This window comes from Urocampus carinirostris, chromosome 18, assembly GCF_059441175.1.
Source record: "Urocampus carinirostris isolate Australia breed hairy pipefish chromosome 18, RoL_Ucar_1.0, whole genome shotgun sequence".
Lineage (NCBI taxonomy): Eukaryota > Metazoa > Chordata > Actinopteri > Syngnathiformes > Syngnathidae > Urocampus > Urocampus carinirostris.
The window spans coordinates 4,538,479-4,565,318 of NC_142366.1; the positions used below are offsets into that span (position 1 = coordinate 4,538,479).

A 26,840-nucleotide genomic window follows, 5' to 3' on the forward strand; every position below is an offset into this window, starting at 1 on the left:
CCCAACGTGTGATTCACGTTCATCTTTTTCGGCCAATTGCAAGCTTTGTTTCGCCCCTTTAGCCTATGCGAGCCTGTAAATGATAAAAAGGGTCCGCCCCCTTTACCTCCGAATAACTTTAGCCAATAGTGACTGATTCAAATGATGATTGACACATTGGTTAGGAAATAATAATAATAATAATAATTTCCTTTGTATTGTCATTCTTTGTAAGAACGAAATGTCGATACACCTGACCCGTTGTAGCGAGCCGATGCAGCCGCAGCCAACAGAGGGCGCCGCCATAAATGAAACGCCGGTATATAAATCCCAGCATACACCGCGGACTACTTCGCCTTCGGGGGAAAATCTAGTCGGTGGCTGCTTGCCTTAGCAACTTAATATTGATCCATATATAAAGCACACTGTTTTATAAGGCGCATGGTCAGCTTTTGAAAAAAATTAACGCTTTTAGGTGCGCCTTATAGTGCGGAAAATACGGTACATATTATTTATGTGTTTTTATTTTTATTTATTCATTTGTTATTTTGTAGGAATTTAAAAATGTATTTTTTTAATCATATCATTAATCATTATTAAATACCCTATCTTCCGCACAATAATCCATACAGGATTATGTGGCGCACCAACAAAAAAGTAGTCAATTGTGATATATTTGTCAGGACAGACAGGAACCACTTGCGTACGTTTCTCTTAGTTTTATTAGGAAGAAGGGAAAGGATTGTACACACGATCCGGTGATCGCTGGTCACAGGGAGCAGGTTGCTCTGAACGCGGAAATGGTGTTTCCGTGGCGAGCAATGGCGGTGTCGGGAGCGGAGAAAACAGGTCAGGGGAGCAAAAAACGTGGTCGATATCAGAAACTGGGTGGAAGCTGGGAAACAGATGGGGGCCAAAACAGAAGTGAGTCAGGGTCGAAAAGCTTGCCTAGCGTGAACTGAGGTCCACAGATGGGCTCACAACAGGTGACCGAAAGACGGGGGTTTACATAGAGACAGGGAGCCAATCAGAGTCCGAGGCAGTTGGCGCCAAAGGAGCGGGCACAGGTGCCTTGCATCAGTAATCATGATAATATTTTTAATTTATAAGGCGCAATGGACTATAAGGCGCATGGAATTAAAACTACAGTAAGAGCTAGGGTTGCATTGAAAATAAATGCATTTACATTAAAATAAATTATTTCCAATAGCATAAATTAACACCATCACATCTAGTTTCATCACCAAACTTTTCACTAAAATTTTAGCAACAAACAATAGACATGTTTACCACAATTGGGAACTTGAAGACCACTTTATGTTTCCTAAAACATAGTATACATAGTATGCATTTTCATAGTATACATCATATTTCCTGATTTATAAGGAGCACTCCTAAATTTCTGGCGAGTTTTAGGTGTGTGAAATTACGGTAAATGAAATTGTTTTATTTGAAAAATATTCCAAGTATATTACTGTTAAAGTATTACTTTCCTATACACTCAGGGGTTACAACAATACATTTCCGGGCAGCCAACAGCGCCGGAGGGTCTTGGCTCCATCAGGTTCATCAACGGATTGCGGTCAAGTCATGTTTTTTTGTATTGAGCCTTTGCACATGACGTCACAGTGCCTTCTCTGGCAGAATTAGAGCCATCCCGGACGGCAAGGAGCACTTGACCGCATGGCAGTTGAATAAGCAGTTGAGTCTAAACAAATGCTTAATACCACAACAGAAGAATATAACCACCACTATTTACCATGACGATTAATTCCTGCAAGCTTTAAGCCCCATTTAGAATTTGATCCCTTTTGATGAAGACAGAAGACGCCAATTTTTATCTGTTAAACGGAGGGACTGTTGTTATGCCGAGACACATCACTGGCAGGCTGGCAGCCATCAATATTCCAGTATTTTTTACAAGGTACGTTTGAAGTATTTCCGAGCAATTTTATGAAGAAACCTTGAGAAGGGGCCGCACATGAGGTAATCCTCCTTCCAGGATGACCAGGCTCCAATGGATGTTGCAAGGGCATTAACCAACAACCACGAAGCAGATCTGCGTTTTTGGTTAAATCGCCCTCCTGACCTTAGAAATGTGTTTCCATACAGAAATACATGAAAACTTGATGAAGAATCAAGCACAAATTCTTCCTATGAATATGAATAGCAGCTTTAAGCACTAAAACGCTGCCGGGAAATCGAACCCCTGCGCAATGAAAAGGCTTCGGATAACAAACTCTTCATTCAAAATTTCAATTCTGCTTTTGTTCCCTTTGTTTGGAGTTTACCTGTGGCCCACAAAGTGGCCGTTGCCAAAATGGCACAATAGTACCCTCTTGTTCCCATGACGGCGCTAAAGCCATGAGAAACAAGGTCTAGTTGAGGTCCTTATTGTAAAAGTTATAGTCAGAAAAAAGCAGTAAAAATATTATTTTCTTTATTTTTCCCCGCCGCAATACAAATTAAAAAATGTTCAGATGAATTTTTATGAGAAAGTTTGTAGTGCAACTTTTTTAAAAAAAATGTTTTTATATTTACATTATTTTGTCATTTTGAAATGGTAAAATAAGATTTTTTAAAAAAATTTCATTACAATTAATTTCTAATAATAAAATATAATATAGCAGCACAGCGGTGCAGTGGTTAGCGCGTGTGTGGCACATTTCTGAGGTCATGAGATCAAACCTTCCTGTGTGGAGTTTGCATGTTCTCCCTGTGCTTGCGTGGGTTTCCCCTGGGCACTACGGTTTCCTCCCACGTTCCAAAAACATGCATGTCAGGTTAATTGGCCGGTCCAAATTGTCCCTAGGTGTGTATGAGCGAGTGAGTTGTCTGTCCCTGTGTGCCCTGTGATTGGCTGGCAACCAGTTCAGGGTGTCCCCTGCCCACTGCCTGAAGATAGCTGGGATGGGCTCCAGCACCCCCCGCCACCCTACTGAGGATAAGCGGTGCATATATATATATATATATATATATATATATATATATATATATATATATATATACACAGTTGTATGCAAAAGTTTGGGAACCCCTGATCATGTTCAAGATTTTAATTTACGAATCATTGGTTGTTCGGATCAGCAATTTCAGTTAAATATTTCAAATAGCAGACAAACAGTGATATCTGAGAAGTAAAATGAAGTTCATAGGAGTTACAGAAAGTTTGCAATAATTGCTTAAAGAAAAGTAGGCAGGTGCATAAATTTGGGCACCCCGACAGAAAAATTCCATCAATATTTAGTAGATCTTGCTTTTGCGGAAATAACAGCCTCTAAACGCTTCCTATAGCTTCCAATGAGGGTCCGGAATCTGGTTGAAGGTATTTTTGACCATTTTTGTTTACAAAACATCTCCACTTCAGTCAGGTTTGATGGTTTCCGAACATGGACAGCCCGCTTTAAATCACACCACAGATTTTAAATAATATTCAGGTCTCGGGACTGAGATGGCCGTTCCAGAACATTGTACTTGTTCCTCTGCATGAATGCCTTAATAGAATTTGAGCAGTGTTTGCGGTCGTTGTCTTCTTGAAATATCGCAACTTCAGGTTTGTCACTGATTCTAGTAGCTTGCTTGCAAGAATCTGCTGATACTGACTGGAATCCATGTTACCTTCAACTTTAAAGAGTTTGCCAGTACCTGCACTGGCCACACAGCCCCACAGCATGATGGAACCTCCACCAAATTTCACTGTGGGTAGGAAGTGGTTGTCTTGGAATGCTGTGTTCTTTTTCCGCCATGCATACCACCCCTTGTTATGTCCAAATAACTCAATTTTAGTTTCATCAGTCCACAGCACCTTATTTCAAAATTAAGCTGGCTTGTCCAAATGTACTTTAGCATACCTCAAGCGACTCTGTGGCATGTGCGCAGGAAAGACTTCTGCCGCATTACTCTCCCATGCCGCATCTACTTGTGCAAAGTGTGTTTAATAGTTGAACGATGCGCAGTGACACCATCTGCAGCAAGATCATGTTGTAGGTCTTTGGAGCTGGTCTGTGGATTGAGTTTGACTGTTCTCACCATCCTTCGACTCTGCTTATCTAAGATCTTTCTTGGCCTTAATTAGAACTGTGCCTGTGTCTTCCATTTCCTCACTATGTTCCTCACAGTGCAAAGTGACAGCTGAAATCCCTGAGCTAGCTTTTTGTATCCTTCCCCTAAACCATGATATTACAATCTTTGGTTTCAGGTCATTTGTTTTGAGGCTCCCATGTTGCCATTCTTCAGAGAAGATGCAAAGAGGAGAACAACTTGCAACCAGCCCCTGCACCTGCCTACTTTGGTTCAAGTGATTATTGCACTTTCTGTAAATCCTATAAACTATAATTCACTTCTCAGATATCGCTGTGTTTGTCTGCTATATGATATATTTAACTGAAATTGTTGATCCGAACAATCAATGATTTATAAAGGAAAATCTTGAAAATGATCAGGGGTGCCCAAACTTTTCCATACGACTGTAATATATATATATATATATATATATATATATATATATATACACATATATATTATACACACACACACAGTGGCTTGCGAAATTATTTGGCCCCCTTGAACTTTGTGACCTTTTGCTCTCTTGTCAGACTTCAAACAAAGATATAAAACTGTAATTTCTTGTGAAGAATCAACAATAAGTGGGACACAATCACGAGGTGGAACACAGTTTATTGATATTCTAAACTTTTTTTAACAAATAAAAAGTGGGTGTGCAAAATTATTCAGCTCCATTGAGTTAATACTTTGTAGCGCCACCTTTTGCTGCGATTACAGTTGCTCGTAAGTCGCTTGGGGTATGTCTCTATCAGTTTGCACATTGAGAAACTGATATTTTTGCCCATTCCTCCTTGCAAAACAGCTCGAGCTCAGTGAGGTTGGATGGAAAGCGTTTGTGAACAGCAGTTTTCAGTTCTTTCCACAGATTCTCGATTGAATTGAGGTCTGGACTTTGACTTGGCCATTCTAATACCTTGATATGTTTTTGGTGAACCATTACATTGTAGCTTTTTCTTTATGTTTTTGATCATTGTCTTGTTAGAAGACAAATCTCCGTCCCAGTCTCAGGTCTTTTGCGGACTCCATCAGGTTTTCTCCCAGAATGGTCCTGTATTTGGCTCCATCCAGCTTCCCATCAATTTTAACCATCTTCCCTGTCCCTGCTGAAGAAAAGCAGGCCCAAACCCTGATGCTGCCACCACCATGTTTGACTGTGGGGATGGTGTGTTTAGGGTGATGAGCAGTGCTGCTTTTACGCCAAACATAACGTCTTGCATTGTTACCAATAAGTAGCTCAGGAGGTAGAGCGCTCGTCTTCGGATCAGGGGATCCCAGTTCGAATCCCGGCTCGTCCGTGTTACATGTCGAAGTGTCCTTGGGTAAGACACTGAACCCCTAATACCCCCAATAAGCAGGTTAGCGTCTTACATGGCTGCAATACAAGGCCGCTATTGGGAAATGTGGAACACATTGTGAAGCGCTTTGGGAAGTCATTGACTTGAAAAGCGCTATATAAATGCAGATCATTTCACAAGAAATTACAGTTTTATATCTTGATGTTTGAAGTCTGAAATGTGGCAAAAGGTCACAAAGTTCAAGAGGGCCAAATAGTTTCGCAAGCCACTGTATTTATACATTATATATATATAATATATATATATATATATATATTTACAAACACACACATTCATTTTTTTGTCCAGACAAGAAAGGGGGGAAGGGGTTTAGATATGGCCAACATCTTTCACAAGCATTTAGGTAGGTTACCCTAGATGTGGGAAATGCCCCAAAAAGCTGATATAGCACATTTGGTTTTGTTGAGCCATTTTTTGGGGGGCTAAAATAGAGCAAGAGACTGAACAGCTGCTTTTCAACTTTTAGTTTTCACTTTTCTTTTGTCTTCTCCTTGGATTTTTTGCGTCTCCAGGCTAATCTTTTACAAACAATATATAGTAGATGTAGACAATTACATATTTGGGCTTTTTGTACCCCAATTTCACAAATTAATTAAATTATATCTCCATCTGGACTCAGTCTTACTCGTTTCATGTGCTAAGGGCCCTGCCAAAGTGGGAAGTGCCACCAAAAATGTTCTCGCATCAAAAAAGCGGGTGATGCTCTAGTGGTGCACAGCCATTTTGAATGTATTCTGTTTTTTTTGCTACCACTGCTGCCTGATATTTCCTGATAAGGACGCACGGGATTATGCCTTTTGTCCTTATCGTTTGCAAAGCTGGAATGCAGAGATCTCTGCCGATTGCTGACCGGCGTCATCTGGTAATCGTGTTTTCAATGGGATCTCGGTCTAAGCTTCAAAAAAACACCAAGAATCGTTTTCCGGGTGCTTGAAAGTCGACAAAAGTACAAATACCACGCATGGTTGACTCTCGGTCGCTGCGACAACAGCCTGAAAACATTCGTTAGGTGTTGCAAGCCTGTATTACCCATTTTCACGTTCACTTTCACTTAGGTTAGCTGTAGGCAAACTACGGCCCGCGGGTCACATGCAGCCCGGCAGGCTTTTAATCTTGCCTTCCAAACTAAATTGGTCAAAATATCATGTCAATAGTAAGCTACGTACTACTGATAAAACCATGTTTTTGTTGCCAACTTTGTCCTTATCGTCTTTTTGTGTGTCTACAACAATAATAACACGACAGAAATACAACAATAATTCTACAAAATGACCACAAAACTATATATCAAATTTAGTGCTTAAAAACAGAGACCCAATACATGATTTTGCTTACTCTGAAAACAAACACATACTAAAGAAATACTACAAATACATTCCAAAATTAATACTATCAAACAAAAATATTGCTACAGAAATATTACCACAGAAATACCACAACGATAGCAATATTACAAAAATAATAAAACAAAAATACCCCAAAAAAATCCTCAGTAGGGTCGCTGGGGTGCTGGAGCCCATCCCAGCTATCTTTGGGCAGTGGGCAGGGGACACCGTGAACCGGTTGCCAGCCAGTCGTAGGGCACACAAAGACAGATAACTCACTCGCTCATTCCCACCTGGGGACAATTTGGACCGCCCAATTAACCTAACATGCATGTTTTTGGAATGAGGAAACCGTAGTGACCGGGGAAAACCCACACAAGCAGGGGGAGAACATGCAAACTCCACACAGGAGGTTCGATCTCATGACCTCAGGACTGTGCCGCCGTGCTGCCCCAATACCAATACATTAATGCTATATACAAATACACTACTAGATAAATATTACTACAGAAATATTACAAAAATACTAGTCCAGAAGAATTATGATAGAAATAAGGTAAAAAATACAATTAATGTAGTACATTTTCACCATGGTTGTCATTTTGTACTATAGAAATACTAGAAAAATACTATAAAAAATACAATAAACACACTACAAGATAAATGTACAGTAATACTACAAAAATTATACAGAACTACAACATTACGACTGCAGAAATACCACAAAAATTATATTATGGAAATACAAAAATGCTACAGAAATACTATAAAAATTCTACAATGGAAATACTAGAAAAATGTTACTGCAGAAATACTGCAGTAATACTACAAAATGATTAAAGAACTACAACTTTCGAACTGCAGAAATACTACAGAAATTCTACTGTGGAAATACAAAAATACTATAGAAATACTATAAAATACAACTATAGAATGCCACACTCTTTTTGGAAAGAACTTTGCCGCGGACACGCTAACCACCCAGCTGCCGTGCCGCTTCAAAATATTTTCATGTTACTTATTATTTTCCATTTACTTATTCAGTTTTATTACTTTTGCGTTTTTGAAGTACCGGTATTTATTTATTGGTTATGCATTGATTTTTAAAAAAATATATATTTATGTTTTTTACTGTTTTATAATTATTTTTAATTATCTATTATTTTCTAGTATTTACTTTGTATTTATGTATAAATTTTAAAATTTATCATTAAGTTGTTTATGATTTTGTTTCATTTATTATTTTCAATCATAGAGAGGTAACTGCAAAACAAATTCTCTATTTGCTGCTCATTGCTTGTTTTTTGTTATCAACTCAGATAAGTTGAGTGAATAGAAAGTCTATATGTATCTATCTACCATGGTCATATCCCTCAAGAGGGATGACCAACAGCAAGACAAACACATACAATAACAAAGAAAATACAAATAGCAATAACAATAGCAAAAAAAACACACAAAATTTTTGGACCATGGCCAACCCAATTGCCCAAACACCCAAACAAGTTGGGCACCTCAGCACCTAAGTTGGTCATGCTTTTGTCCCTCCAGATGAAATGGGACATCAGAAAGCGGCCATGTCACTTGGCCCAGGGTGACACAACACACACTTTTGTTCAACAGCAGAGCCCGACAGCTTTCACTGGTTTACCCCTGCCACATCATACGGGTGCCCAGCCCATCCATAAGAATGCGTCCACAATCCCACTATCCTTTCAAAACACCTCTCTACTCATTTCTAGCACCAACAAGAGTTCTAGCTTCCATTATATTTAGACCTCTTTCCTGCAGTGCACTCATAACACCATTCATCCACGTCAATCGCGGCCTTCCTCTTGGTCTCCTTCCATTGACTTCTGCTCTGTAGATCCTCTTCAACATTTGCTCCTCATCCATCCTCTCCATGTGTCCAAACCAACAGAGTACTCTCGGTAGAAAGTCTACACACCCTAATATAACCTTTTCTTTTCTATCCGTACAAATTTGAAATAATCTAAAGGCCATATCTACATGGAGTGGCTAACAATATAAATCGTTGCGAGGAGATATATTAGCCACTTGGCTGAAGGCCGAGTGGTTAGAGAAGGAAACAGTGGGGGGAAAAAAGGTGTGAAGCTAAAAGGTAAATGACACTGAAATACGAAGAAACTTTACTTTTACCCGCAACAACTAACAATTATGGACGGGCGGGCGGGCGCATCACGCAGGCAGGCAGACAGACAGACAGACAGACAGACAGACAGACAGACAGACAGACAGACAGACAGACAGACAGACAGACAGACAGACAGACAGACAGACAGACAGACACTTTATTCATCCCTGTGGGTCTATCACTAGCAAAACCTCAACAAAACTAGCTTGGCGAAATGGTTATTCGGGCTTCCGTAGTCTTAAAATGGCCACCAAACATGTCAGATTCTTCAATTTGTGCATTATCATTACAAATTTCTGCTTATTTTAAAATTTTAAATCAAAAATGTTTTATTTAACAAGAGTCATACACTATCACTTAAAAATCTAATTATTTGGCCAAGAGTGTGTGTAAAAAAATAAGACGAAAGCTAGTGTCCAATTTGATGAGATTGTCCAGGGCTTGCTCGTAATTGGATGGACGGTTGTGTGTCTGTACGTGTTTTGTGTGTTTGTGCGTTTCGTCCATGAGTCAGAGCGGGCAATGCCAACTTGAATAATCTGTCGCCATCTGTCACAAACGCCCTCTTTGCTTTTGTTTGAAACAACAAATATAAAAAACAGGACGACAGAGAAAGTAAAATGTGTATTATGATTTTCTGTGTAGACATGGAGTCAAACTTTGTACTTCTCCTTGCCGCTTTTGCTGATGACACAGATGTGCTGGAAAAAAAGGAAAACATGGTCTTATCAGTGGTGAAAAAATACAGGAAAATCAGACCATTAAAAATAAAGAATGTAGAAGAAATTGCCTTCATTTTACTTTATTTTGTTGAGAATCTAATGTGGTGGTTAGAGTTGACTCGCAGGTGGTGGTCAGAATTATTTTTAAATAGTCTTGTTTATTTTAATAGTATTCTGCAGAGGCAAACGCTCAAAACATTATCTTTTATTATTAATTCTTAGTTATCAATTTTAAATTTAATCTAGTCTGGAAAATCCAAACGTAAACACACTACTGCCTTCGCTCTGAAAACGCTGGTATTGTACAAAATCGTGCATGGACTTGCTCCCTCATATCTTTCAGATTTCTCTGCCCCCTATGCTTGCCTTCACTCTGAAAATGCTGGTCTACTAGTGATCCTAAGAGCCAAGAAGAGATCCGCAGGTTCGAGAGCGTTCTCCATTCGGGCCCCGGTGCTGTGGAATGCTCTTCCCCCTGTGATTCGATCTGCAACCTCAGTGGAAATGTTTAAATCTAAGCTTAAAACACACTTCTACTCTATAGCATATGAATAACCTACATTATATGTTGATAATATGTGTATTATTTGCCCTCATGTAGGTTTTAGATGAGGGGATGGCGTCATAATAGTCTGTGGTTTAAAATAATCTGTGGTCTGTGCAGCCCTTTGAGACTTTTTGTGATTAAAGGCTATACAAGCTCGGTAGCCTAGATGGTAAGGCGCCCGCTCCGGGACTGGGAGGACGCTAGTTCAAGCCTCGGCCGAGTCATAAGACTTACAACATTGGTACTCATTGCAGACAGACGCGTACTTAGGTGTGGGGGATTTGTTAAGTAACAAAGTAACAACTTAAATATTGGCTAATGTAGCGGAGTAAAAGTACCATTATTGTCTTCACAAATATACTCAAGTAAAAGTTTAGGGATTTCATAATACTCCAATAAGTACAAAAAACATATTTAAATAAATGTAACGCAGTAAATGTACTCCATTACTACCCACCTCCGAGATTTATCACAGTATACGGCAAGAAAATCAATTCAATAAAACTAAAAAAACTTGCACGCTTCTAGTTAACCAATGGCAACATGTAAGAATGAGGTATTCTGCATTGATTGAAAACAATGTTGGATATATTGAAAGTTAGAAATCATCCGGCTGTGTATAAATGCACGTGCACTGTGATACTCTCAGGTCTTTTTAAAGCGCAGAGCATCATGAAGAACGAGGAACACACCAGGCAGGTCCGAGAATCTGTTGCTGAGAAGTTTAAAGCTGGATTTGGATACAAAAAGATTTCCCAAGCTTTAAACATCCCGTGCAAGCAATAATATTGAAATGGAAGGAGTATCAGACCACTGCAAATCTACCACGATCAGGCCGTCCCCCTAAACTTTCAGCTCATACAAGGAGAGAACTGATCAGCAATGCAGCCAAGAGGCCCATGATCACTCTGGATGAACTGCAGAGGTCTACAGCTGAAGTGAGAGAATCTGTCCATAGGACAACAATCAGTAGTATACTGCAGAAATCTGGCCTTTATAAAAGAGTGGCAAGAAGAAAGCCATTTTTTTAAAGATATCCATAAAAAGTGTCGTTTAAAGTTTGCCACACATTATTATGATAGACAAACCAAGGTGCTGTGGTCAGATGAGACCAAAATCGAACTTATTGGTAACAATGCAAGACGTTATGTTTGGCGTAAAAGCAGCACAGCTCATCACACTCAACACACCATCTTCACAGTCAAACATGGTGGTCGCAGCATCATGGTTTGGGCCTGTTTTTCTTCAGCAGGGACAGGGAAAATGGTGAAAATTGATGGGAAGATGGATGGAGCCAAATACAGGACCAATCTGGAAGAAAACCTGATGAGTCCGCAAAAGACCTGAGACTGGGACGGAGATTTGTCTTCCAACAAGACAATGATCCAAAACATAAAGCAAAAGCTACAATGGAATGGTTTACCAAAAAAACATATCAAGGTGTTAAAATGGCCCAGTCGAAGTCCAGACCTCAATCCAATTGAGAATCTGTGGAAAGAACTGAAAACTGCTGTTCACAAACGCTTTACACCAACCTCTTTGAGCTCGAGCTCTTTTGCAAGAAGGATTGGGCAAAAATATCAGTTTCTCGATGTGCAAAACTGATAGAGACGTACCCCAAGCGTCTTGCAACTGTAATCACAGCAAAAGGAGGAGCTACAAAGTATTAACTCAATGGGGCTGAATAATTTTGCACACACACTTACGTTATCCAGCAAAGTGTGTTACACTTCATGATTGTGTCCTGCTTATTGTTGATGCTTCACAAGGTATGACAGTTTTATATCTTGATGTTTGAAGTCTGAAATGTGGCAAAAGGTCACAAAGTTCAAGGGGGCCAAATAGTTTCGCAAGCCACTGGACATATCAATGAGTGGAATGAAAAAATATATGTTCCTAAAAATGACTAAGAAGATTTGGTTTTACAGTGATACCTCTACATACGGCATTATTCATTCCTGGATCTGGCTGTTATCTAGAATTGCTTGTGTCTCGAGCGAATTTTCCTAATACAGTTCTAAATAGCTGAAAATCTATTTGTTTTTGGCCTTTGTTTTGGCTAGAAAACACATCTTCCTGATTATTGTAAACACATTCAAAGAGTAAAAAATACATTGATAAGATAAAAATTATGATAATAAAATGACCTTAAAACCCTGGTTTCTGTTGGTAATGTCTGGAAATTCTCATAACTTGGATTTGCTCTCATATCTCAGGCAACATTCTTGCCTGAACTACATTTCTCAAACCTCCAGTATCTTGTATGTAGAATCAATGCTCCCTGTAAGCTTCCACGGGTCTGAGCAATCAGTCTGTGAGCGTCGCTTGGAATTTTTTTCTATAGATTTTCTTTGTTTGTCTAGTTATTTTCCCCCTTTTTAGAGCATTATGTGCATCATATTACATAATAGTTGTTTTTGTTGCTTTCATCCATATATTACCAATCTGAAGTGATGTTTGGGTGCCGAATGAGCTTTTTTTGAGTTAGCTGTGTCAAAAGAGCCGCTTCTACACAACTACATAAACTTGCGTGGCATCATTGAGATAGTCACGTAGGTAATAAAGGTCATGTAGCCATGTAGTTTAAGTTTGCAGGTGATAATTGAAGAAAACCACACATGTCTCTCTATATTTTGACGTCTTGGTGCAAAAAGTAAAAAATAAAATAAATAATACAATGTTTTTTTAAAGCAATCTCTGAATTTGCCAGAGGATTAATTTCGCAAGATGGCTTTTCTCGTGCTGCGAGAAGGACGGGGCAATGCACAATTGCATACCTTGTGACATATGTCATATGTGTAGCTGCATTTATTTTTAAAAATGCAACTCAGGGTTTATACAGCTTTTTTTCATGGCCAAATACAAGCACTTTTTAAAGACTTTTAAAGCCAATTTTCCAATTCCACCAGTAACTTTGAAAGAAAAATCTGATATAAAACACATACTTTGTAGAGCCACAATTATATCTGCGAATAACATGTGATTTGTAATCTTGGGTGTGCATTTTATCAAGACATGACTATTGAATAATGAGTAAATCACAAATCTATTTCTGAGAAATCTTTCCCCATATAGGCTTTGGGTAAAAATGTAAGATCAAGCTTCCCTTTACATTGTATCACTGGTAAACGCTACCCTTATTTTTTGCATGGTTCATAATAAATGTGATAATCTTGCACTTATACTCATTTCATAGTGACCTGTTTAGGTGTAGGCTGCAACTATGTCCTCTTGGGCACAACCCATAAGGGGCGATGACATTTCACCGGTCAATGCCATACAAACTATTGCCAGCAGCAATTAATCACGAGAGGGGAAGAAATGCAATGGCAAAGCGAAAGCACCAGAATTCAAGTGTCTGCATCATTTTCAAGCAGACTTGTTGATGAATATAGCAACAATTTCAAGCATTAACAATCACTTCACCCAAAAGTCAAAAAATGTTCAATCTTTGAGAACACAACATTAAAACTCAAAAGTTTAATCATTTCAAGCACTCGTACGAAACCTGGAAACTGTAATATTTTTGACTTTAATAAGTAATACATTCAGAATTACTTTACATGAAAGAGTAGTTACATTTATTTTGCAAAACAATTCAATTTAGTTACTTTTATAAATGACATCTGGGCTGAGGACAGACATTATGCTGATTTGGTCCTCTGTGAAAAATAGTTGACACCTCTGCTTCATAAAGAAAGAAGTCATACTCACGTTGAGGTCCCTGAAGTATTCGTTGTAGTCCAAAGCGTAGCCGACCACGAAGCGGTTGGGGATCTCAAATCCAACATCTGCAAGAATTAGGGTACACTATAAAAAATGACAACATGGGTGCGGCTTTTTATTAAATAATGCTTACAGTCGGTCAGATTTCGGTCAATGTTGGGGACCCTTTTCACTAGCAGGCTGCAAAAGAAAAGAAAAAGTGACAGAACTCTATCTTCATGAAAGAGTCACATTTTCCAGATTATTTTTCTTCTATCATGGGTTTGGCATTTCCGGGTGGGGGCCAAATGCATGAAAGGGGCCCGAAGAGGGTCCGGTGACTCACCCGGCGACCTTGACCATCTTGGGTTGAAAGGTCTCCACATGCTTGAGAAGGGCCTTCATTGTCTTGCCAGTGTCAACAATGGCCTTAAGGGGGAAAGGGCAGTCACAGGCGGGGACAGAATCATGTATATTTGATTTCAATTATCAAAACAGGAATATTCTATAATGTTAATAAAGTCCTTTTTCAGATGTCATTAATAATTTGTTTATTCATTTTACATATTCTTATTACCGTATTTTCCGCACTATAAGGTGCACCTAAAAGTCTTAATTTTTTTCAAAAGCTGACCATGCGCCTTATAATACAGTGCGCCTTATACATGGCTCAACATTAAATCGCAAGGTCTCGCAACTTACGCAACAGCCGCCGACTCGATCTTCCCCCGAACGTGGAGTAGTCCGCGGTGTATGCTGGGATTTATATACCGGCGTTTCATTGGCTAACCAATGTGTCAATCATCATTTGAATCGATCACTATTGGCTAAAGTTATTCGGAGCCTCGGATAGGCTAGAGGGCCGAAACAAACCCTGCAATTGGCCGAAAAAGATGTGTCAATCATCCGTTAAATCGATCACTATTGGCTGAAGTTATTTGGAGCCTAGGATTGGCTAGAGCGCCAAAACAAACCCTGCAATTGGCCGAAAAAGATGTGTCAATCATCCGTTAAATCGATCGCTATTGGCTGAAGTTATCGGAGCCTCGGATTGGCTAGATGGCCAAAACAAACCCGGCAATTGGCCGAGTTTAGCAATGGCGTTTCATTAGTTTGTATTTGTAAATATTCTACTCTCCTGGATTTACTTCACTCACGGTTGTAAGAAGACCATGATTGCGTGTCATTATTGAACGTGAGAACTTAGGTGAGCTATGCGGCTTTATATTTTCCCGGTATCTTGTTTTAGAACGATCTTGATGTTGCTGTGATGAGTTGAGTGAATTAAACTCAATTCCAAGTGTTTATTGTCATATGCACAGCAAAGTTGCGAGCGAAAAAGAAAATAGAAACTAAGAAATGTTTGGCATTTCTTGAATCCCAAGATTAACCTTCCGAATTATATTTGAAATGATGCATTTGAGTGACATCGTACGGACACCACATCCGCACGAGTCTACGACACGTATTTGCTTCTTTGCAAGCTTTGGGAATGTTAAAGGGGTAATCAGTTTGACTGAATCATCTGACTGTTTTGTCGACGTTCCCATTGTAGCGCCTTATAATCCGGTGCGCCTTATCTATGGAAGATATAGGACCAAAAACTATTTTTGGGGGGTGCGCCCTATAACCCGGTGCGCCCTATAGTGCGGAAAATACGGTAGTTTTTATTCTAATTTAATATAATACCTATTCATCCTTTTGTTAAATCTGACGTGGTATATTATGTAGACAAGCAAATGGCCCAGCGATTGAATTGGGCTGCTTGGAGTACAGTAAGACCTCGGTTATCGCGGTTAATGGGGACCAAAACCACCCGCGATAAATGAAAATTCGCGAAGTAGCAGCGCACCTTCAAAAAAAAAAAACAAAAAAAAAACCCCTTTCCCCCCGAGGCCCTGTCTGTCGGCCGGAGCCATCGAGGGCCGTGTAGTGCCATGTAGAGCCATCGCGGCCCGAGCGGGAGACGTGACGTTGGTGACTTTTTCATCCGCGTTAACAAACACATTTTGTAGAATACGATCGCGCTTTATTGTTTAAATAAGCGTATTATATAGAATCGCTTTTGTCGGAAGCGCAGCAGAATGCGCATTCACGTGAGGAGGGGAGGATTCTGTACGGGAGTCGGATTTGGGCACACCGGGAAACGAGAGCGGGTCCGGACCAGTGTGTGAAGTGCCTCCATTTTAAAGACTAGGGTCGTCGGCCGAGGGGGATTCCCGCAAAAAGTGAAAATCTGAAAAAAAAAAAATTACCATTACAGACCGCGAAGCTCAATCCGCAAACGTCGAACCACGAAGTAGCGAGGTCCCACTGTAGTCAGAAGCTGCAGTACCCAATTGGGCCGCCAGACGGCATTAGAGACCGCAGCAGATGTTATTGGATTTTGTTGGTATTAATTGAAGATGCCGTGACACTCACAAAGGCCAAAAGTACAACTATGTACATTTTCATGAAAATCGGTTCAATCATTTAGGTAAATTTCGATATATAGTGTATATATATAGTATATTATTTTATTAAATTTATGCAATCCAGTTTTTAATCAAATTGTATATTGTTTATGCTTAGATGTAGTTCTTTTTTTCGTTTAGTTTGATGCATTATTTAGAAAATTCACAAAATTGTCGAGACTTATTTTTCAACTTTTTTCTGATTTAAATTATTCTATTAAATTTTGAATGATCAGTACTACATTGTATTGTTGAATTTGATTAATATTCAGAAACTTTTATTAGATTTAAAATGATTTTCTTGTTCTGGGGGGCAATATAAAATAATTTCAGAGTAGTATTTTTGTATTAAATTTTAAATTATTTTCAAATGTCATCGTTTGATTTGAACGATAACGTACGCGTTTCGCCTAGTTTTCAATAATAATTTTTAAAATTGTCTGATTATAAAATTATTTTTGAAAAAATAAATTAAACTCAATAAAGTAATATTTACAGAATAAAACAATATATACAGATAATAAAAATATACATAACAAGTACAAATCGCACTTGTATCAGTTTCTCAACTATTTTTTTCTTAATTAAAATTCAAAATCAAAACGTCAAACAAGACAAACGAGACTCAAACACGCACTCGAAAATAGATGAAAAAATAAAGTAAGAAATAATTAATACATTTTGGGTACAGTTTTTAGAAGCATCACAATTTTTTTTTGCCTCACGTTTTATTTCCAAAATGATCACAAAAATTCAAACATCAAACAAGACGGTAAATACTCACCTCGACTATGAGGACGCACTTGGAAATATGCAAAAAAGAAAAATACACATCAGTCACATTTGCATGCTTGTAAAAAGTCAGTTTCAATGACAACAGGGTATCCATCCTTTCTTTATGTGGACATTTTGTCCTTGGTGTTGCCTGGGGCCAAAAAAATACTTGCGCTGTCTCCTGACGGATGAAAAGAAAGCCGTCATTGCTGCTAACTGCCGTAATGTTGTGTGTCTGAATGGGAGAAAAAAACCTTAGTGATCGTAAATTGAAGTTTTGCAGGATCCCAGCAGACACTCCTGATCAGAGAAATAGAAGAGTTTTGTGAAAAGATTGGACCAAGGGACTCTTCAAAAATGTTCGCCTGCAATGCACGCTTCATATCAGTTAAGAGAAATAAAAGTGTTATGATTGTTGCTGTCGAGTCCATATTATTTATTATATTGACGAAGTATCTTGTTATTTTCCTAAGTTCAGCTAACTGTTAGCTTGAGTGCCCTGGTCCAATCTTTTCACCTTAATGCATTTACTAAAACTTTCTTCTTTTTCTTTGATGAGGAGTGTTTGCTGGGATCCTGTAACACTTCAATTTAAAATCATTAAGGTTTTATTCTCCAATTCTGGTGCACACACACAGACACAGACACACACACAACGAAAACTAGCAGCTACGACAGCTTTCTTTTCCTCTGACTTTTGACCAGCGCAAGTATTCTTTTGCCTCCAGCTTCAACTGTGACGCCATACGTGACGTAGGCTAGAATAAGCTCTAATGAACTTGCTTTGTGTCTTTTAGGGGCTCCGTAAATGGGTATAAATGTCAAAAAAAGACCTTTCCGCGTAGACAGGAGAGATCCTGACTCCCAATGATGTGTAGATCTTCTGTCGATTGGTCATTCTGTAGACAAAAAACAAGTTAGGACATAGAATAATGTGCCCTTTTCAAATTTTGTCCCATGATGATGATGTGAGGCCTAGGGAATATCTTGTCCCTTTCCTATTTGTGGCCTGGCCTGGTAAAAACATGAGAAAGCACTGAGATCTAGTGCACAAAAGTGGACATGGTCCTGGGTGTTGAGCTGCTTTTTTCAATTAAATTGCATATATTTATTACAGAGTTAGGGTCCGGTTATGTGTACTGTAATCAGTGTTGGATATTTTAAATAGAAATTACATCTTCTTCCAAAAAGTAAATGAGTTATTAACTGAGTTACTCTATATTAAAATTAACTAGTTACCCGGGAAAGTAACTATTTTCGTTACTTTAAAAAGAAGTTTATAGACCTTGGAATATTTATTGTACCTCACCAGCAACAGATCTATCCTACACTTGAAGTGCTCCAAAATGTCTATTTAGGTTTTTGTTGTTCAAATCCATATACTGTATTACCATTTATTATGTATTATTATGAATGACTAAAAGTGAGGGGGAAATAAAGCAAATTTAACACCTAAACGTTAACACTGCAAACACAGAAAATTTGTTAAAACAATTAAAAATATCTAAAAATCTACAAAGAAGATAAAATACAAAGCTATTGTAATGTTTTTCATTCTCAAGAGATTCAAAGTCAACAAAAAAGAATCGCCAAAAAAATAAAGAGAACTGGCTCTCGATTGGCGGGTAGCTGGCTCCCACTTCCAAGAGAAGGGCCACTTCATTCGCGAACGACACGAGTAGAATGCCGTACCACCAATCTTTTAGCGCATTAGTAGATACTGTACCTGTATTCGTAATCGCTATCCAAATATATGGTTCTTGCTATTTTGAATGGTGACATGATCACAAAATAAGGAATGTAAAGAACTCTGAGGAGAGCGAAAACCCGCAGTGTGATAAAAATGATGTTATTACATACTTTTAACTATTTATAAAATTATAGCTATTATTGGCTATTCTTAAATGTAATTGTTTAATTTGATTTGGGGCATAATAAAGATAAAGCACGATAGTTTCAAAAAAAAAGAAAATCTGATTTTTTGGGGGGGTTATGGAGTTCTTATGACGTTGCTTTTTTATTACATTAAACTCATCACTATTATATAATTTTATTACAGCGTCAGGTGTGCGGAAACACCACTTTTGACCGTCAGTAACGATAACGACGTTGTAACAGCAGAAAAACTAATTAGTTAGATTACACTGTTTGTGAAAAAATTAAAAGGTGTTATTTATAACAGCGTTATTCCCAAACCTGTAAATAATTACCACGACTGCATAAAAAAGATACTAACAAAATAAAAGTCCCATTTTGAATATCACTAATCAAAACACAAAGGACTTTTTTAAAACTACAACAATAAAAAGTATTTAAAAATAATCACAATAAAAAACGGATTGTTTTTGCTGAACGTTTGTCATTTTAATAGAATAGCCCACTGCCCGATGATTGCTGGGATGGGCTCCAGCACCCCCGCGACCCTACTGAGGATAAGCGGTGCAGCTAATGAGATGAGATGAGATGAGATGAGAATAGAATTTATTTTTATTGTCATTCTTGGTAGCCATGCACACAGAACGAAATGTCGATACACCTGATCCGTACAGTGAAACTGTAACGAGCCGATGCAGCCGTCGCAGCCAAACAGGGTGCCACCATTTTAGACCCAACTGCTGTGTTGGGAGTCATTAGGTGACCAAACCCCCCAATTCCAACCCTTAATGCTGAGCGCCAAGCAGGGAGGCAATGAGTACCAATGTTATAAGTCGAGGCTTGAACCAGCGACCTCCCAGTCTCGTAGCGGGCGCCCTACCATTTGGGATACCGAGCTGGTGCTTTTAATTTTTTTTTAAAGCAATTTTAAGTGCTATTTTCTATGTTTACTTTACTCATTTACATATTTGAAACTCGATTTATTATTGTTTTAAACATTATATACCCTATTTAGGTAGGGCTATATTACTTTTACATTTTATATGGGAGTAAAATAAGAAAAACATTTTTTTTAATTAGAAAAGTAATTAAAAGTAACTATTTTTTTTATCATTTGAGTATTTTTAAGTAATGTCATTAAGTATTCTTTATGATTCAAAACATTTTGTAGCTCCTAGTAAATATTTTTATATTTGAATGTGTTTGTTTGGGGAAAAATAAAGAGGGAATGTTCTGCATTTATATAGCGCTTTTCAAGTCACTGAAAACCTCCAAAAGCGCTTTACAATGTGCTTCACACTTACCCATTCACACACACACACATTCACACACCAATAGCGGAAACAACGACCTGTTTAACTGGGACATTAGGGGTTTAGTGTAACCCAAAGTTGTGACGCTTCAGATTGTCTCTTTACATTCCATACTAGCAACGTCCCCATCCATTTTGAATAATGCTACATGGAGGTTCAGTCATCATTTAATGTAGTATGGATTTGTAATGTAAAAGGAAAAAGGAAGGCCGCGGTTGACGTGGATGGATAGTGTTATGAGTGCACCGCAGGAAAGAGTTCTAAATCTGGTGGTTTGACAAGAGTATGGCAAGCCGCTTATGAGCCACCATGCGGAAGTGAAACTAGTTCCAGTAGCCAGAAACTAGTTCAGACCTTGAACAACTGTATGCAAACACGAAAGGTGGGGTACTGATCATTGGTACCATTGGAGTGTGGTTTTGAACCCCAGTCAGAAACCTTGAGAAGGGGCCGCACATGAGGTAATCCCCCTTCCAGGATGACCAGGCTGCAATGGATGTTGCAATAGCAAATAATAAAAAGATATTGTCAACATAAAATATAAGTAATTCATAAGTACTAAATTATCTTTCCATCCAACCTCACTGAGCTTGAGCTGTTTAGCAAGGAGGAATGGGCAAAAATAAGACAAGGCTGCATTCTCTATCCAACTTTATTCAACATCTCCCTGGAGAGGATCATGTCCAAAGCTCTGAACCAACATGAAGGTACAGTCAGTATTGGGGGACACAACATCACTAACCTCAGTTTTGCTGATCATATTGCCGGATTGGCAGGAGACGAACAGGAACTACGAGATCTGGTCAATTGCCTGGACATACTTCAACCCAGATTATGATGGAAAAACAATAGCAATGACCAACAATCGCTAGGGTATCACCACAAGCATCACCATTAACTACTTAGAGTTAGAACCTTTTCACCCAATAAATATATTTGAGCTGTTACTATTTCAGAAGAGGGGTCAGAACCAGAAATCATGGCCAGGATAACTCAAACCGCAGCCGCACTTGCCAGACTTAAACACATCTGGAGGGACAAGAACATAAGAGTAAAATCAAAGATCAGACTCATGCAAACGCTAGTTACTTCAGTCTTCCTCTACGCTTGCGAGACATGTACTTTCACAGCAAAACTGGAAAAAAAATCCAGGCCTTGGAGATGCAATGCTACAGGAAACTTCTAGGCATCATGATACTAACAAAACGGTGCCTAACACCCCATCAGAGGGCAAATTGGACCCTACAAAAGAACTCCAGTGGTATGGTGACGTCATAAGATCATCAAGACTGACCAAGATAATTCTCCAGGGCACAGTCCAAGAGGGCAGCAGGAATGGAAGACCGAAAAATAACTGCGCCGACAAAATTAATGAATGGACTGGTTCCAACCTTGCCACGACCCAAGAACAGGCCAAGGACAGTCAGCAGTGGAGAAGGCTTTCCAGAGTTGCGTCCTCATTGGTGAACCAACGACCCATGCGGTTAAGGGAACCGAATTTGCACTTCCCATAATCACAAAAAGTCTCAAAGGACTGCACTCTAACATTTCCACATGGTTGTGTAAAACCCGCACATAAATAATGCAGCAGAACCATCACTACAATAATCTTTCAGTATTCATCATCTATAAAATGTTTATATAATTCTGGTGGTAAACCTCTAGCACCACCTGCTGGTTAAATCGGTAACCAACACGTTCAATTCCTACCAAAACAAGTTAAAATTTAAATTAATTTCATCAACAGATAGGACTTTAAGTCAAAATAAATATCCTTACATCCATCCATTATCTGCACCGCTTATCGTCAGTAGGGTCGCGGGGAATGAATATGATACCCCCATGTTTTTATTTGCTGTATAGTCGAACGTACCATGTAGCTCTTGAGCCTGATGAATTCAACTCTGGTCTCCAGGTAACGGTTGGAGTTTCTCCCCTGCACCTTTATGCACTCCACTAGGTCAGTGCAAAACTTGTATCCACCCTTCAGCACGCACAGGACTGTCACGTGCTGGCCGGCAAAGTCCTCGGCCACATAACGGGCCAGACGCTCAGTCCTATAGGCCATCCATATTTCATTACCACAGGTAAAGGTGTGCAGCCGGTGCAGTAGGAGCTCACCTGTTGTGGACAACACCATGCGGGATGTAAACGCTGTGGATGTCGTCCTGGTAATGCTCTGGGTAGGTGAACAGATCCAAGTTGTAGCCCGGCCAGTCATCTTTGATCTGGGACCAGAGGCGCTTGTCACAAGTCATTCATTGAGATTTTTGTCTCTTTATAGTGTTAGTTTGGACTGCATCGAACGCAGTGTTCAGCACATTACTGAAACAGTAATTAGTTACAGTTACTAGTTATTTCATTTTAAAAGTAATTCCATTATCCTCTAAAAAACTGACACCAAAAAATGTACTCTGAAAGTAACTAGTTAAAAATTACTGTATATACAGTAAAGAAAATAAGTATTCAAACACCCTGCTATTTTGATATTTCTCCCACTTAGAAATCATGGAGGGGTCATTTTCATTGTAGGTGCATGTCCACTGTGATAAGCTAAAGAAAAATCCAGAAATCACAATGCATGATTTTTTACGTTTTATTTGTGTGATATGGCAGCAAATAAGAACTTGAAGTTCTGAGAAAATGAATGTTAATATTTGGTACGGTAGTCTTTGTTTGCTATAACAGAGGTCAAACATTTCCTGTAGTCTTTCACCAGGTTTGCACACACTGCAGGAGGGATATTGGCCTACTCCTCCATGCAGATCTTTTCTAGATCAGTCAGGTTTCTGGGCTGTCGATGAGAGTTTGAAGTCCCTTCCAAGATTTTTGATTGGATTCAGGTCTGCTAGAACCTTGATATGCTTCTTACAGAGCCACTCCTTGGTTTTCTTGGCTGTGTGCTTCAGGTTGTTGTCGTGTAGGAAGAGCCAGCCACGACCCATCTTCAATGCCTTGACGGAGGGAAGGAGGTTGTTCCCCAAAATCTCACAATATAGGCCCCAGTCATCCTATCTTTAATGCAGCACACTCATCCTGTCCCATGTGCAGAAAAACACCCCCAAAGCATGATGCTACCACCCCCATTCTTCAAAGTAGGGATGGTGTTCTTTGGATTGTACTCTTTGATTCTTCTTCCTCCAAACACGTTCAGTGGAATTACGACCAAAAAGTTCCATTTAGGTCTCATCTGACCACAAAACATTCTCCCATGACTATTCTGTATCATCCAAATGGTCATATGTAAACTTATGACGGGTCTTGACATGTGCTGGTTTAAGCAGGGGAACCTTTCGTGCCATGCATAATTTCAAACCATGACGTCTTAGTGTATTACCTACATTAACCTTGGAAACGGTGGTCCACACCGATTGAAATTAAACGCCATGTTTAGCTTTCCATTTTCTAATGATTGCGCCAACGGGTGGAACTTTTTCCACCAAGCTGCTTGGAAATTGCTCTGTAACCCTTTTCAGCCGTGTGGTGGTGTACAATTTTGTCTCTGGTGTCGTTAGACAGCTCGTTGGTCTTTGCCATGTTACAAAGTAAAGTCTTACTGATTGTATGGGGTGGATAGGTGTCTCTATGCAGCTAACAACCTCAAACAGGTTCATCATCTGATTCAGGATGATACATGGAGTGCAGGTGGACTAATGAGCGGGCTAACCGGTCTTTCTGGGTCTGAATTCTAGATTATACACAGGTGTTCAAATACTTATTTGCAGCTGTATCACACAAATAAATGGTTAAAAAATCATGCATTTGTGGATTTTTCTCTTTAGTTAATCTCTCTTACAGTAGACATGCACTTGGTTTTTAAGTGGAAGAAAAAGCAAAATAGCAGTGGGTTCATATGCGTATTTTCTTCACTGTACATGCATTGAAGCTGACACCCTAAAACTGCTTTAAAACAGCCACATAACAAAAGAAATGGAAGAAAACATGTACACCAACTCGTGGAAATGGTATAGCATTCATATTACTTGGCTTGAGCAATCTTTGAATGCACATTTAGCCGAGACACTCCATATTCATTTTTTCCTTTGTCCTCAAACCAAAATTTCTTTCTACTTTTCTATTTTTTTGACATAGATATTAAATTTTTTCCTCCAGGCTTGGCGTATTGCAAAAATAATTTTACAAATAAACAGACCAAAATCGAGCACACTTTCATTGTTAAGTCAGTGGTCACATTTGTTGTGTTCCTGTAGACACAACCATTGACACATATTTATTTATCAAACTTATGGCGTCCCACCGGTGGCCCGTAGGAACATTAAGGGGTTAAGGTACCATATATTATTAAAGCTCTCTCTGTATACCGTCTTTCTTAGGGAGAATCTGATGTTTCAATATGGGCACATGCGGCTTATAGTCAATTGCGGTTTATGCATGTAAAAAATGTTTTTTTCCTTTAAAAATGTACTGGGTGTGGGTTGTAATCAGGTCTGCTCTTTAGTTATAATTTCACAGTAAAATTGGAGCACTGGAGTGTTGATTGCTGGAAATGTGTCTCTATATACCTATACAGTGGAACCTCCCTAGTTCGCGGTTCTACTTTTGCGGTGGGGGGGGGGGGGGGGGTATACTGTATACATTTTTGTAAGCATTTGTGAAGGGGCGCCGCTACTTCACGGATTTTCAGTTTTCGCGGGTGGTCTCGTCCCCATAACCGAGGGATTACTGTATAGAATAGATTGTGCATTAAAAAATGGGGGGCAAGCAACGTCATAAGAGAGCAGCATCAGTATCATTTTTTAAGCAGACTTGTTGAAAGACATGGTAACAATTTCATGTATTTACACTTCACCCATAAGGTAAACACGTTTTAACCCTTGTAAACACAACACAAAAATTCAAGCATTTTTAAGGATTCCCAGCACCCTAAATTATGCATAAGCAGGGAAGCTTTATTCTATTTTACTCATTCATCAAAGTAAACAAACTATTTAACAATGTAAATAAAGCAAAAACAGAAGAAATAGTGGGCAATTTTCCAAATGAATCTTAATCCATTGGCTAGCTGTAAAGTTTGCATACCACGATCACTCTTCTTTTCGCATCCTGCTCCATTTTCCACAGTGACGTTCACAGAATGGGAGCCTAGAACAAAAGAAAAGGTCACAAATATTTATTTCGATGTGAAGTGGAAAATACTCACCACTTCAGGAAAGACACTAGAAAGTGTGCAAGTCTTTGCAAGATCACGCTGCAATCATTTGTCCTCTTTTTCATTCCACTTCACTCGCGCACAATGTTGCAGATAACGTTTTGCATGTGACACCAATCTGCTGCCGAAAGGTCCTACCTTGTGGAGACGTCCTATCGTATTCTTATCTGACGTCAAATTTCATTTGCTTTCTTATCAAGTATAACTGGAAACGCCGAAACTCAGAATTATTGCAAAATGAACATTTACTCATGACACATAAGGATGGTTGTCAGGCATACAAGCAGTGCGTGATGACTTTAGTCAACTCACACCATGCTAAAAAGCTACCACAGAAAAACACACCAGGCTTAAGAGCTACGCCAGAAACGTCATTTTGAGACGATGAATTAGTCAAATAAGACTAAATCAAACCGAAGAGTTTTAAGAATTCGCTTTAAGAAATACAAACAGCCACGTGCGCATGCGCTTTTGGTAAGTAGGACGTTTTGGCAGAACCCCGGCCAATCAATAAAGACGCTGACGCCAGCACTTTGTCATGCTTTTGCAATCATCACAAATCTTGTTAAACGTGTGAATAATCTAGACTGAGAAAAAATCATTCTTTTCACTTCCATTTATTTCCACTTATGTTTATTACTACCACTTTTTTTCATGAAAAAAATATATCATTTCCAATTTGCTCCCACCAAAAAATCAACAAAAGTTAACAATATTTAGAATAAAGAAATGCTTAACATTATTTTTCAGTGTGCTTGGGATTTTTTACCCACTCCCACTGTTGAGAATGCTACTTTAAAAATTAATTAGTTATAATTACTCAGTACTTATTCGAAAAGTAACTGAATTACTGTATCGTTAAAGTAACAAATTACTTGGGAAAGTAATTATTTCAGTTACTTTACAACGCAGTTGTACGTTAAAGAATTTGAATTTTTTTGAGCGGTGAGGTGTTTGACGGAGTTTACTTGTAGAGATGAGAATTACGACTATTCTTAGGGAGGTGGCTTTTTCTGCTCGGCTCACAAAAAAAGGCAAGAATGTATATGTATACAGGGTTGGGTAGGGTTACTTTAACTTGATTACTTTCAATTACTTTTGGATTACTCCAATACCAAATATGCTAATAAAATACAAAAGAAACTAAATATGAATAAAATTATGACTCACAACACGTGGTAAGCTTTCTAACCTGGCTTTGATCTCTTTGATCTCCGGCAAAACTAACATAAAATGCGACAGAAACCAAATGAAAATAAATCCAAACAGCTTGCCAACATCATTTTTGCCGTTCCATGTATTCCGTTACTCCCCAAGCCTGCACAAAATTTGGTAATTCTAATCACATTTAGTTTCTTTTGCCTTTTATTTGCACATTTGGTATTGGAGTAATCCAAAAGTA

General features: G+C 38.8%; 1 protein-coding gene across 2 annotated transcripts; it reads right to left on the reverse strand.

Annotated features, from left to right (window-relative positions):
• Positions 1 to 9,485: 9,485 nt before the first annotated feature.
• prtfdc1a (phosphoribosyl transferase domain containing 1a) lies at positions 9,486 to 25,955 on the reverse strand. Of its 2 annotated transcripts, none has more exons than XM_088322070.1 (10): positions 25,577 to 25,955; positions 25,309 to 25,371; positions 22,390 to 22,496; positions 22,142 to 22,325; positions 17,914 to 17,979; positions 17,091 to 17,108; positions 14,200 to 14,282; positions 14,008 to 14,054; positions 13,863 to 13,939; positions 9,486 to 9,580 (listed from the first exon to the last, which is right to left on the reverse strand). In XM_088322070.1, the coding sequence occupies exons 2-10, from the start codon at positions 25,339 to 25,341 to the stop codon at positions 9,533 to 9,535; spliced, it is 663 nt and encodes a 220-aa protein (XP_088178196.1). In that variant the 5' UTR covers positions 25,342 to 25,371; positions 25,577 to 25,955; the 3' UTR covers positions 9,486 to 9,532. The 2 variants fall into 2 exon arrangements, with proteins under 2 accessions (XP_088178196.1, XP_088178195.1); XM_088322069.1 differs by having other exon boundaries at positions 25,430 to 25,952.
• Positions 25,956 to 26,840: the final 885 nt, after the last annotated feature.

What these genes read in the sequence shown, in the direction of transcription:
- prtfdc1a (XM_088322070.1), bottom strand. Translation starts at nt 25,341, where the DNA reads ATGGAGCAGGATGCGAAAAGAAGAGTGATCGTG. An exon ending in CGAAAAGAAGAGTGATCGTG is followed by an intron (nt 22,497 to 25,308) that starts GTATGCAAACTT and finishes CTCTGGTCCCAG; the next exon opens with ATCAAAGATGACTGGCCGGG. An exon ending in CATGGTGTTGTCCACAACAG is followed by an intron (nt 22,326 to 22,389) that starts GTGAGCTCCTAC and finishes GATGGCCTATAG; the next exon opens with GACTGAGCGTCTGGCCCGTT.